This window comes from Chelonia mydas, chromosome 6 (genome assembly GCF_015237465.2).
Source record: "Chelonia mydas isolate rCheMyd1 chromosome 6, rCheMyd1.pri.v2, whole genome shotgun sequence".
NCBI classification, from domain to species: Eukaryota; Metazoa; Chordata; order Testudines; family Cheloniidae; genus Chelonia; species Chelonia mydas.
Window position 1 is genome coordinate 69,608,032 of NC_051246.2, and position 13,967 is coordinate 69,621,998.

General features: G+C 41.6%; 1 protein-coding gene across 7 annotated transcripts in view; it reads left to right on the forward strand.

The window, feature by feature from the left end:
* PTGR2 (prostaglandin reductase 2) overlaps positions 1-13,967 on the forward strand; it is a 33,094-nt gene that overhangs the window by 3,204 nt on the left and 15,923 nt on the right. For 3 of the 7 annotated variants that reach the window (XM_043548688.1, XM_043548686.1, XM_043548685.1), the window contains exons 2-3: positions 7,914-8,049; positions 11,501-11,577. In XM_043548688.1, the coding sequence (XP_043404623.1) occupies positions 7,958-8,049; positions 11,501-11,577 (169 nt within the window). In that variant the 5' untranslated portion in view covers positions 7,914-7,957. Of the gene's footprint in view, positions 1-6,267; positions 6,292-7,913; positions 8,124-11,500; positions 11,578-13,967 lie in introns of those variants that run through there. The other 4 variants (XM_037900365.2, XM_037900366.2, XM_037900367.2 and 1 more) reach the window with 3 other exon arrangements.

A 13,967-nucleotide genomic window follows, 5' to 3' on the forward strand; every position in this document is an offset into this window, starting at 1 on the left:
CCTCCGGCTGGATTTTGAATAGGACCTGAACCAGTAGGTAGCCTCAAAGCATTGTAGCCCAGAGAGCTAGCATTAGCTTTTATTTTATTTAGCAGTAACGCAAGGAGCCTACAGGCCTGTATTTTGTAAGACATTGGTTTCAGCAGTTAGCATAAGGCTTGAGGCCCATTAACTTTAGCACAGATAAATAGCCCAATGGTCACCCCTAAGTTTTGGGAACTGGGACTAGAGTGTTTAAGGGGGAAGTTTGTACATGACAACATGAGACTATGAGCTAACACCAGCTTTTGGATATTTTAGGATAGGAACATCTGCAGATGTCTGACCACAAAAGTGCCATGGCAATAAAATGACATATATGATAATAAGTTGAGATCATTAATATACTAACTTACAGGAGAAGGCCATCCCAACATTAGTAGGGTGAGGAAATACAAATAAGGAAGAGGGGACAAACCCCTACTGAATATACATTAGGCATAGTGGCATCAGTGTAACATAAAAGTTGTATCCCAGCCTGTGTACAGGAGGAGAGAGAGATGTATACCTTGGGAGGTGCCAGAATGATGGCCACTGTGATGATGAGGAAGGTGATGAGGAAGATAATGGCTAACGTTTCAGGTTATTCTGCAAGGGATGGTGTGAGTATATGGATGTTCAGATGTACATTCTGTATTATCTCTATCTACCTTGCTTGATTACTGTGTTTGTGACTTTGCTAAATGTATTAATAAACTATTACAAATACAGAAGGGTTCCTAAAGTGTGTGTGTTGCAACTGTGCATATTGGAGTTCCCAGTTATACAGTAATTTTAATAATACTGGGCTTGATCTTGGGACAAGAACTGTCAAACCTCGGAGTGATAACTGGGAATTCTTAAGTAATCAATATAATTTAATACATAATCCATAGATCAAGCTACAGCATCCCTACCAGATCAGGCCCTGCAAACAATTTAGGCAGCTGATCAGCCTGGGGCTTAGGTAGGAGATAGGTAACTGAACTCCTAGAGAGAGGCAGCAGTGCACATGCTGAGGTGCCTAGGGTACTTTTACTTAGAAAACTGAGGTGCCAAGTGAGTTTAAGCGCCTACCTGGTTTGGTGGGAGTTTTGTGAATCGCAATTTGAGCCAAAATTGGGAGTTAGGCGCCTAAATCCCAAATGGAGGGTAAATCTACACAGGCAGCAGCAGTCTGTGGCAGTGAGCATCTGCGCCTGGGTTGACAGACTTGGGCTCGTGGTGCACATGCTATGGTGCTAAAAATAGCTGTGTAGATAGCGCTTTTAATTTGTATCTCAGGCTTCAGCTCTTGCTCTGAAGCTCACCCCTTCCCTAGGCTTTCGATCCCAAGCTCCAGCCCGAGCCACAACATCTACACAGCTCCGTTTAGCACGGTAACTCAAGATCGAATTTGTTGTCTTGGGCTTGGAGGCTTGCTGCCACAGGCTGTATAGATCTACTTTAGGCACCTAAATCTGGGGCTTAGCTGCATACATACTTTTATGGATCTGGGCCTTAGTCCAGCCCACAGTGTCGTCCTTCCCCCAACCAAGTGCTCAAAGAGTGGACCCTCTGCACGTGGATCTCCAGGCTCCTGTGCAGAAAGTACTCCATCACCTCTGCAGCACTGCCTCGGCCCAATGTTCCCTCTAATTTTTTCCATCCATGTGCGGAATAAATTTAGTTATGTGCAACAAGGTATGTGCGGATATGTGCCACCTCTAGAAACAAAAGAACTAGATATATATTTTTAAAAAGTTACCATAGGGATAATTACTCCAGACAGGACAGGTTAGGCATTTTAGAACTCACTACTCAAAGAATTAAATTTAAGTGTAAGAGAAATAAAAATTATGAAATGCATAAACCACTCAAAACACTAAAATAATACACTTTGAAAGAATAAAATTACAGAGAATATATGTGCATTGCAGGAAGTACCAAGAAATGACAACAACAATAATACAAGTATATGTTGGAAGGTGAGTGTGACACAGAAACTGTATGTGTGCTGGTCGCTGGGGAAGTTTCTGAGAGATGCTATGCACTGTCTCTTTAAGGAACTCACTGAAAACTCTCCCACTTTGTCTTGAGCCCTGTCTCCCTTCCCTGGCTCTGCGGAGATGGGGTACATGGGCGGGGGGGGGGGAGGGAGAGTGTGTGTGTGTGTGAGAGACAGACAGACAGAGACTGTGTGACCTGGCTGCTGGGGAGGTCTCAGAGACCGTGTGCTGTCTCTTTAAGAAAAGCACTCACCGCCTGGAAGCACCAGGTTCAGACCGCAGAAGTTCTGAGTCCTGAGCCAGGCTGTCCCCTCTCCCCTGCTCTATGGAAATGGGGTACAGGGGGAGGGGGACACCCTGACATCAGCACCCCTTTCCCTCCTCCCGTTCTGCAAGCCAGCAGGAGGGTCTCAGGTACAGCTGCGGGAGCAACTTGGCTGCAAAGCAGTGGGATGCCGGGGCACCTGAATACACACTGCCGGATGTGTGCGCTCTGCTAATCAACTGGGCAGCACTTGAATCCCTCCTGGGCAGCCACCCAACCGCGCAGCTTAGAGGGAACATAGTGCCCCGCCCTCCTGCTTGTAGGGCCTATGCAAGGAGATTTCCTTCCTCAGTGTCCCTTCTTGAATTTTTCCATAGGAGGTGATGCTCCAGACCTGTGCTAGCACCTCTCCAGCAAGAACTATGTTTAAGCCTGGTTCTTTGAATAGATACTAATATGTGGCCCAGTTCTACAAACTCTTATTCACATAAGTTGTCCCATTGACTTTAGTAGGGCTACTCAGGTGAGATAGAATTTGTAGGATTAGACTGTGGCTTAAAATGTATAGACAAGGCCTTAATTTCAGTCAGAAAACACCAAACAATTTTCTGCTTATCATTTGTAAAATAAATACATAATTTTTGGAGATTATTTAGTGAGTGTTTCTCAATATATATATTTGTTACACACACAAGCTATGTTAAAAGAACGTCACTAAGGATGCAAAGTCAAGCACTCAGAAATGAGGAAATGCCAGAATGAAAATTTCACAATACAACTTCAGTTCGGCCTGCTTGTGTCAAATTATAGTATTTAACTGTATGATTACGTACTGTTTTCCCCCTGCCTCATTTAGTGTCCAGGACAGATTGTGCTCTGGGGATGAATAAGGGTTGTTGAATGAAGAATACTGTTGTCTGTAGGATCCCCTGCCTCAGCTGTTGCAGAAGTTGGAAGATGTGGACGTATTGCAGATACTGGGATGGGTGGGCATAGGCCCATCCAAAATTTAAGGCCCACCCCCTCAAATGAGGAGGAGGAACCACAGAGTCCAGACAGCAAAAGATTCTGGGGGACAAAGAATGAAAAAACAGGGATGGGAGTGAGGGTCATAGGGCCAAAACAAGGGACAATGAGCAGAGAACCCCGGAGAGAGACCACTACTTCAGAAGAACTCTCCCCAGAGACATGACATAACAAGGGGATGGAAATAAGCCACACAGTTGCAGAGCACCTTCCCCCACCTCCTTGAGCATCCTCTTCCTGGTCTGATTGATGGCCATCTTGCCAGTGCCAGGAGGAGGTTGATATGGAGATCTCGTGCCTCTGTAGGGCCGTGGGTGGGGTGTGCATGTACAAGGAGGTGTAGGGAGAAATGCAGTCGGAACCTCAGCAGGTTCTGGAGGAGCTGGAAGAGGGGCTGCAGCCTGACGCTCTCTACATAGATGTGTGCCAGGGTCTCTCTCGGTGCAAAAGGGGCAAGTGTCAGGAGACTCTGTGAAGCACGCCAACCACATGCCCGTGCTCACAGCTCCATAGAGGAGCTACCAGCTGAATTCCCCGGAAGGCTGAGGAACTAATGTAGAATACAAGCTGGGCCACTGGGGCTCCCAGCCTTCTGTAGGTGGCAATAGCTGCTGCCACTTGGTGTTGGGGCAGGACACAAGAGCAAGGACATGGAGCATGAACCATGGACAAGTATAGATGTTTTCAGGCACAGTTCAGAGATGGACTAGCTGAATGGCATTCAGCCTACTTGGGTGATGCACTGGAGGTCTCTAGTGAACTAGTGGGGTTGGAAAATGTGTCGCAAATGAGGCAAGGGATGCCACGATGAGAAAAGATGGTCTCATGGTTAAGGCACGTGAATGTTGGCCTTGAGAATTAGATTCTATCCCTGCCTCTGCCAAAGAGTTCCAGTGTTGCTGGGCAAGTCACTTAAACCAGACTTTTCACTGGTGGTCACTAATTGTGTGTCCTCAATTTTTTATTGGGTTTTGAGACCCTGGGGTCTCATCTGAAGAAGTGCTGAGCACTGAGCTGCAACTGAAGATTTGAAGCTGTGCTTTGAACATATAAAGTGGTTTATAATGTTAAATATTGTGAAGGAAAAAAACAGGTCCTAGTTGTCTCAAGTTTGGCAGTCAAAATTAGTGGATTAATTTTTAATTTAATCTCTGTGTCTCAGGCAACCTTCATTCTGGCATTTCCTAACATTTGAGTGCTTGCCTTTGCAACCTTAATAACATTCTTTTAAATATGGTTTTGTGGGCAATTTACTAGGTTTTTAAAAAGGGAAACTGAACAAATAGGAATTCCATCATGTAGCATCATATTGACACCTGCATGGCTTATCAGCAGGGTTGGAACCCGTAGATCCACCACTCAGACATTTGCCACTTGAGCTAACTGAATAACTGATAGCAGTAGTAGGTTGTCATCCTCTACGTACACCAGTACTAGATGAAGATGAGACACACACTTTGTTAGTGGGTTGCCATAGATATTTGTTGTCAGCAAAGGAATGAGACTCAGGAATCCTGGATTCCATTCCAGGCTCTGGAGGGATGTGTGCTGTAGTGTGCACACAGACTCTTCTGCCCGTTTCACCAAAACTTGACCCCTTCTGCTCTGTCCTCCCGAACCTGTCCCTGTCCCATTCTTTTTTCTTCCCCACCCTGGCTCCTCATCCCAGTTCTATTCTCCTCATCTAGCCAGTCCTTGTCTCCCGCTCAAAACACATCATCCAAATCGCAGTTCCTTGTGCATCTCCCTGAGGCTCTTTGTCCCAATCTATTCCTCCCAACTTGGTCTGGCTCTTGTCCCATCTGCATTCAGATCAGGCACCCTCCTTCTCCTTGCTGCCTAAGCCCAGCAGGGAGAAGCTTTAAGAGCACAGAAGAGACAGGCTCCTACTCTCAGTTCTAGTGCCCAACTCTGGCCCTGGCACTGCCTGCAGCAGCCCAGAGTGGCAATTGCAGGGAATGCTCTGCTCAGCTCCAGTAGGAAGCATGCCTAGAGCAGACAGAATCTTTGGAGACTTTAGCTGTAAAAGTGTAGCACATCTCTAATAAGCATGTGCATTGCTGTTTTTTTTTTTCCAAAAACTTGTAACTTGGCCAAATTTGGGTAGATTTTCCCAAGAACAGCAAAAGGCATGTACGTGATACAAAGGCCCATTCTCTGCCAAAATTCAAGCCCCTGCTCCAAAGCAGGAGGCACTAGCAGAGTCACAAAGAAAGAGTTGCCAGAACTTTTTAACATGGGAAACATGCTTCCCCGGTCTTTTTCTTAGAAACAGCTGAACCTTTTTGGCTGAAACTTTCCAGAAAAATTCAGCTTGAGACAGACACCTGGCATATAACATTTCAACCCTAGTGGTTAAATTTTGGCAAAATTATAAGCAACTGAAAGCACCATCTTATAATGGGAAGTGTTAGGAAACCTTAATAATAAATGGTGCTACCAATACACAAATGAAAACAAAAAAGCATTGACTTTTTTTTCCAAAATAAAGCCCACAACATGGTCGTCTTCACTAATGTATTTTAGTCCTTTAAAATCCGGATAACATTTTTAAAAGGGTTGTTGTATGCCTGTTTGCAAAAATGGGAAGAGACATGTGGAAAAGTAAAAGTAGGACAGAGAACATAGCTGAGACTCCTCTGGGGATATTGCTGTTACACTCTCTAATGCTGCTGTAGCATGACTCAAATGCTGCTGGCATTCAGTCATGGCTTTTTAACCTTGCTGTAATTTATACCCTGAATGTGATAAAAGAACATTCTCAATTAATACACTCAATCCATTATTATTTGAAAAGTCTAATGTGTTAGTGTGTGCAGCATCTTATCCCAAAGAACTGAACCAATACAATTTTCCTTAGAAATGGCATTCATATTGACATGACACATGTATTCAAGGCAGTAATGTAAATACTCTTTTTTTTCACTTTTTAAAGAAAAATATTTTTCCTTTCAGTCCCTGCAAAAGACTCCCATAATCCAATGGTGCTAAAAGGTGTGACCCTATTTTTTTCTTATGAAGTCTCTATTGCTTTTTAATGTTGGAAGATATTGGTGCTTCATGTTACATTGTGATATTAATGTGTCCAGCATTTTTAACTTGTGTAATGGTTTATTGGCTTGCAGCCTGGAATAAGTGCAGTTGTACTGAGAAATAAATGTCCATCTCCATAATTATCTTTTACTGTGACAGCTGCCATACAGTGACACTTCAATCACCATCTTCCCCCTTAGTCTCTCACCACCCACTCACTATATCAGAGAAGGTCTCCAAATGGCATTGCTGTACAAGTTTATCAACCACAGATCAGTAAGCTGAATTCAGATATTAACGGTATTCCTGTCCCCCAAGAACTTCAGACCTTCAAATAAGTAATCTAAAATTTTGCTCCTTAGATGCCCCCCTCTCTCTCTCTCATCTTCCTGTGCACTCCTGCAAATGTGCTGTTTTCCTGTGTTTTAATATTTTTGTTTGTTAATCAGTGATTTTAAAAAATGCATTGATGCTAAGGTGGTAAGAATATGTTTAAATAACTTCAACACTCACTAACACACTGGAATTTCCAGATGGAGCTGAATATTTTGAGGTCTGCACTTACTGCGTGCCACAATACAGAGCAGGTGTTGGGGAGGGTAGAAATACATATATATTTAAGAATTACTAATTGGCCCTTGTTAATACTCTTTCCATTCTCATAATACAATTGCGTATTGACTTCAGAATTACAAAGATTGTCAAAAATATGCACACACAAACGTAATTTCTCTCTCAAGCCCATATTAAAATAACTACATGATGTCTGTGGGTGAAATCCATTACACCTACATAAAACCTGGGAATTTAGGCTTTAAGTGGGTGGAGTGTGGAGAGATTTTTGGAGGTGAAATCCATTCCTTATACCCAAAACCCAGAGCTGTTGAGTGGGGCTGCTGCAGAGACTCCCATGGCTACTATTTCAGCCTATGGGCTATGAAAGTGACAGCTCTTCATACCAGTTGCATGGGATGTTTGGGCCACTGGATCAGCATAAATGTGGATCCCTTGACTCCTCCTTAGTTCATTCCCATTGCAGTCCTTCATAAAGGTTTATGCAGTAGTAAGATGGTGAATTATTCTGCGGTGCATGGGAACTGTGCATTTATGCTGTCTGCAGACACCCCTTTTCCAATTCTGTCTAGGGATTAAATGGTGCAGAGGGCCACATCAAGGCACATCTGTGGCAGAGTAGGAGTTGAACTGAGCTCTCCCAAGTTCTAGGCTAGTACCCTTGCCACTGGGCTACTGTTCTTCATAGTTTACATCTGTATGTTTAGTTAAGAAACTCTATGGATATTTGAATATTTATGAACCTTCTCTTAAATGTTAATCTCTGTACTTTTAAATGTTTAGATTTTAACTGTAACATTATTTGGTAAACTTGCAGCCATAACAAAAGTTACAAAGTTTTTATGTGTTGTTAACTACACTGTGGTAACTTGGTTTTGTTGTGGAGAGCTGTGTGGGCTACCATATACAGTGTAATTATTCATAGATATGAGTTGGGTATAATACCAGCGGCTGATAAATCAATATACAAACATTTAAAATAATCTGTAACATTTGTGGTGGCAAATCAGCCACCTCCTTCCTCACCCTCAGAGCAGCCAACTGGCTTTAGTGGATGGATCCAGTGGTGACTGGCTTTTGTGGATGGATCAGACTTGAAGAGGAGAGACTCTATGGAGGGCCCATAACAGCAAGCTCACTAAGCTGGTGTTTAAGAATGCCACATTTCATAGTTTTGCACCACTTGGGAACTGAAATATCAGAAGAAATCCAGATCTCGTGTAATTTTATTCTCATAAACAGCATTTGAAAATATAATGGCAAATAAACACAAATATTACACCCCATGCATATATCAAATATAGATGGGAGGCCATGCATTTGGTTTTTTTTCTTTTTGAGAAAGGGAGAGGGACCTGCATATGTTCATTCCTACCCCATTTAGGAGAGGAGATGTGCATATTCTTGTTATGCTCAATCCCCCCCATTTATTTATATATAAAACACACACACACACGCTTATTTTACTTTTTGTATTTTCTAACATTCAAGAATAAAGTCTTGAACAAGCACTCCAAACTAAACAGATGAGTCCAGAAAGAAAAAATGATCACTAAATCTGATTAGTTGTTCTCATCAACAAAATAAACATTGTGACAGAGATATCAGGTATCATGTTTTATTTTTTAATGTCCTTGATGCTAATGGAGGTTAATGTTTATGGAGCATAGCTGAGCAAGAAGTATGTAATCCAGATATTAGCAAGAGGAACATTTTTATTTTTATTCTTAATCCTGGAAGTCCATGAGATTGTAATTTTCTCTTTATTAATTAGGTTTATATCACATCGATCACCATGGCATTTTCAGTAGCAAAGACTCAGTCAGTGCTGGACACAAATGTCCAGTCCTCTATTTCATTCCCCCGTTGAAATGCAAGGGGAAACCACCCAGGAAAACAGTTCTAGTGGTGTAAAATTCTTCCTCACCCTTGACCAGGGGTGAAAATAAAATCCAGCTCTTACTGGTACGGGCCGCTCTGGCCCTCCCAGAAGGGGCAGGGCCTTGGGTGGAAGGGGCAGGGCTTGGGGGTCAGTGTCTCCCATCTGCACTCCCTGGCCCGTGCCACCGGGGGTTCCAGCAGTGATTTAAAGGGCCCAGGGCTCCAACCGGTGCTGCCACAGTAGCAGTGGCGGCAGCTGGAGCCCCAGGCCCTTTAAAATTGTGGCCCCAGGGCAGCTGCTACTTTCCTCCTCCCCCACCATCGGCAGCCGGGGGCAAAAAGAACAGTGATGTTAAGTGCTGCCATCACTGCCCCTTCTGCAACCCCCATTGGCAGCCCTGCCGGGTCATCACTGCCCCTTTTGTGCCTCCCCATTGGCGGCCCTGCTGGTAGGGACCCGGCAGGGCTGCCGATGGGGGGCGAGGGGGCGCAAAAGGGGCAGTGACTTTAAAGTCAGTGGTAGGGGCTAGTACTGGCGGCTGCCTTTTACCGGTACGCCGTACCGACCTGTACCCCCTTACTTTCACCCCTGCCCTTGACCCTTCTCAGAAGAGAATGTGCTGCTGAAGCAAAGACCTGATATTTCTTCCCTCCTCTTCATGGAGAGCAATACTTGAGTTGCCTTATATTGCTGTCTCTTACCTCATATTGAAAAACATATCTTAAATGGCAGTCTTTAGTGCAATGTAATTTATTTATTTATTGATGTCACTGGCATGTCTACCTTTTACTTGACTGTGTGAGACCTACGTACATCCCTTCACCTTAGGTTGTTCAATGTAATGAGCTGTCTAATCTTATTTCTCTATATTTAGCTATATATTTGTATGTTGGGGTGTATGTTTACCCTCCCTTAACATGGATATAAATCCATACTGAAATTAGATTAGGTACCTCAGTGTTTTTCATTTTTTTAATAGGGACATTAATTAATATGAAAAGGAGTTATGTACATTGGCCAAACTGGACAGTCTCTATGTAAAAGAATAAATGGACACAAATCTGATGTCAAGAATTATAACATTCAAAAACCAGTCAATCTCTCTGGTCACTCGATTACAGACCTAAAAGTGGCAATTCTTCAACAAAAAAACTTCAGAAACAGACTCCAAGGAGAGACTGCTGAATTGGAATTAATTTGCAAACTGGACACCATTAACTTAGGCTTGAATAAAGACTGGGAGTGGATGTGTCATTACACAAAGTAAAACTACTTCCCCATGTTTATTCTTCCCCTCCCCCCCCACTGTTCCTCACACATTCTTGTCAACTGCTGGAAATGGCCCACCTTGATTATCACTACAAAAGGTTTGTTTTTTTTTCTCTCCTGCTGGTAATAGCTTACCTTACCTGATCACTCTCGTTATAGTGTGTATGGTAACACCCATTGTTTCATGTTCTCTGTGTATATAAAATCTCCCCACTGTATTTTCCATTGCATGCATCCGATGAAGCGAGCTGTAGCTCACGAAAGCTTATGCTCAAATAAATTTGCTAGTCTCTAAGGTGCCACAAGTACTCCTTTTCTTTTTGTGGATACAGACTAACATGGCTGCTACTCTGAAATCTGTAATTAATATGAGATATTAAAAAGGGTTTGTGGTTTTTGGATTTTTTAAATAAATCTAATTTGTTTTTCACTTTTACTGCTGTTTAATTGTCCAAACTGAATGAATGAAGGGTAAAAAGTAAAGCACACGAGGCTGTTTTACTTCCTGATTTCACATAGTATTACAGTGGTGTTTGGATTTGTGTTGCAATCACTGCAGAGGAATATTTAAATATAAACAAAACCTTTTTCAGTTTTTACAGATAATATATATTTTATAAAACTTATTTCCAAACGCTAATTTTTGGGTCCAAACTACCTGACATTGAGTTGAGTGGGATGATACGCATATGTAAAATTGCATGTGTGTTTTCAGGATTGAGACCTTTAGTTGTCTCCAAAAGCCTTTCCAGAAGACGTCATTGGGCTACGGGGTGAAATCTTGGCTCTGTCAAAGTAGATGACAAAATTCCATTAACTTAAATGGGACCAGACCTTCACAGCTAATCTTTTTTTACTCCCTTTGCTGCTGAAATTTGAATTCATTTTAACAATAGTTTTCTATGGAATGCCAGTTCATGTCAAGAAAAACCAGCTATGCTGAAAGAGAGAGTTTTTTCTAACATATCTGGTATACCTGTCAGCAGAGACAGTTAAGCATGGGCTTCATTTGTAAGTTTAAAGGAACTGGGAGTGAAATCATTACCCTACTGAAGTCAGTCATTTTAAAAATAAGTTAATCATTCATTCTGGGTAAATTTTTCTCATTTAGCTCTTTTCCTGTTTCTTTCACACTCTGTATTCCTTAATCAGTTTCCCATCATTATCCTTGCTAACAGAATAGTTGCAGAGCAAAAGTGAAGGATGGCAGGCTTCTCCCACCTCAAGAAGCAAAAGATATGCAGCTGTCTGTAGTCAGTTGTGACTTCAGCCACAGCCACTGTCTATGAGAGCACTTGAATGTTTTGCTCTCCATTGGACCCACATGTGGAATTTAAATGGTTTTTCTCTGAGTTTCAAATTACTGAATACTTCACCCCCAAAATGTTTCTCAGTAAGAAAATTGTATACATTTGACATGCATTTCAAACAGCTTTTGCTTTACAGGGTTACTGACATACAGCGTGGAATTCCTGCCAAAGTGGTAATGATTATACAAAGAGTGGTGTTGAACTCACGTCCTGGTATGTATTTATTTCTAACAAAAGATCAGTGTATTTTGTATAATTGCGTAATACTCCTAAATGGGGAGGGAAATGGAGGAAAGTAACATGAGATATTTACAGAAAGTAATGTGCAATAGAAAAAGAGGTTTATAATAGCAGTGTAGTTATTGAGCAGTCTTCAAACTTTTAGGCAAGAAAAAACACAGTCCATATGTATTATAGAGTTAGGTGTAACATTAGTGACTCAGTCGCAATAGCCAAAGGCATGCTATCATTTACTGCTTTTTAGCTTTAAAATTTGTTCTCATTTTACTCTGCTGTTTGTAATTGAGATGATTGAAAATAATATGCTTCTCTGCTGACTTTTGTCCTTTTCTTTTGGCAAATTTTGAATCTCTGCTTCCTCCCATGTTTCTAAAGAGCTTGAAATTTACATGGCTTTTGTTGTTGTTTGTTGTTTACTTCTTTGCTTATGCACTTGCATCACTGTAGATGTCAGAACAACTCTTGGAATAGTGTTTATTAGTTTGCTGCTGCAGAACCAGTAAAAATGTTGACATTTTTGGATGTTTCTCAGTTTGGAAATAGTTTTTGCAGGTAAAAACGACAGCGGTATCTCCTGTAGATAGGTGTTTCTCTAAAGTGAGTGAAGGATCAATCAATGACCTAAATTTGTTCAGTTAACGCCAGAAATGGCCCCAGTTCTTAGGTCTGGCTGCGGGGCACTTAGCACAGACCCTGGAGAGAAGCTCTCTAATCCTGGGAATTACCACAGCATCTGGACTTTTCTAAGTTAAGCATAGTTGCTTATGGCCCCAAAGGGCTGTTGTGGCAGTGAGGAATATCTAAAGCATACTGGCACTCTGGCCACACTGTCTTTTCTCTGGCAAGACTTCTGTGTCAAGGGAGGCCACAAAAGGAAGTGGTATAGAGTCCATCTGGCCAGATCCACCAGGTTTCTGGAAATGGCACAGAGAGGCTGTACCAGACCAGAGAAACTGGTCCAATGCCACCTCTGTGTTTTAGAGTGAGGGGCTAATCAGAATTTTGTCGCTACACAAGTATGTCATTGTCTTTGGAAAATAAGAACAACTCAATTTATATGAGCCAAGTTTGGATTTGATCTCTGCCACATTTTTCTTACCTGCCCTGATAAAACTTTATAGCTCTGGGACTGTTCAGAATTTAGGAGTGGTGTTGGGTTCCTAACCTGACTGTCCAGACTGTGATGCAGTAAAGTGAACTTATCATTATGTGTAAAAAAAATATTAGCATGAATATATTTTCTGTCCCAAATTATATGTATACTTATCAATTATATTTTCATGTGTCTTTTAATAAACTATGTTAAATGAATAAAATTAGTGAGTGTGTTTGGGTACTGGTTTTTGTTTTTTAATTTTTCTCAATTACTCTTGACGCTTCCTAATTTCAGAATGAAAAGTATAAAAACAGCATAATTCTCCCGTTACACAGGTGCAATTCAGTAGTATTGCATGTGTGTAATTTAGAGCAAAATTAGGCACCATGGATCTGATTCCTTTCTCACTTACACCAGTGCAAATCAGGAAAAATTCCGTTGCCATAAGTGAGTTATATTGGTGTAAAGCTAGTATGAGAGCAGAACTGGGAGCAGCATTTTTAAAGCGTCTCAAATCCAGCTGTCCTTACTTAAGAGCATTGAAATTGTCCTCTGCACACATTGACGTTCACATCCCACTTGAGTGAATGGGGTTGGGGAAAATGGTGAATTTACCTTTTCTGCAGTTTGTGGGTGGCTGAAGACCATTCTGCGAGGCAAACTGATTTAGGTTATCAAGACTGTCTTTGCAACAAAAAAAACCTTAAGACACATTCTTTTTGTTTTGCTTCCTATGGAAACTTAGACTAATTTGGAAAATTGATCTAAGAATAAAATGACTACGAATAATTCATTTATTAAGGAGGTTAATTTTTTAGCCTCCAATTTGTTAAATGTATCTTCTGTGCAAAGTTATATGCTACATTTTAAAAAGTATTCTTGTTAGCCTTTTTGAATGCTAATATGAGAAAATGCAAAGGTACGTGTTCAGTCCAAAAAAAACTGTGGCCGTGATCCTGCAAACACTAATGCATGGGTACTCGAACATGAGAAGTGCTGTATTGTGTCAGAGCGATGGTTCATCTATCCCAGTGTCCTGTCTTCCAATTGTGAAGTTAAGTGCATGCATGGATCAGGGTTAGGGTTCTCACCACCCTGCAAGATGAAGCTGTAAGTCAGTTTCTCCCTTGCTGAAAAGACCCTTGGAAATATTTACCGGGGTACATAAAACTCCTTTTATTTCTTTTGTTTCAGAGAAATAAATAATCAAGACATACTATGTAAGAATACTATGTCAAACTGGAATTTTGTGAATTTTAGTCCACTT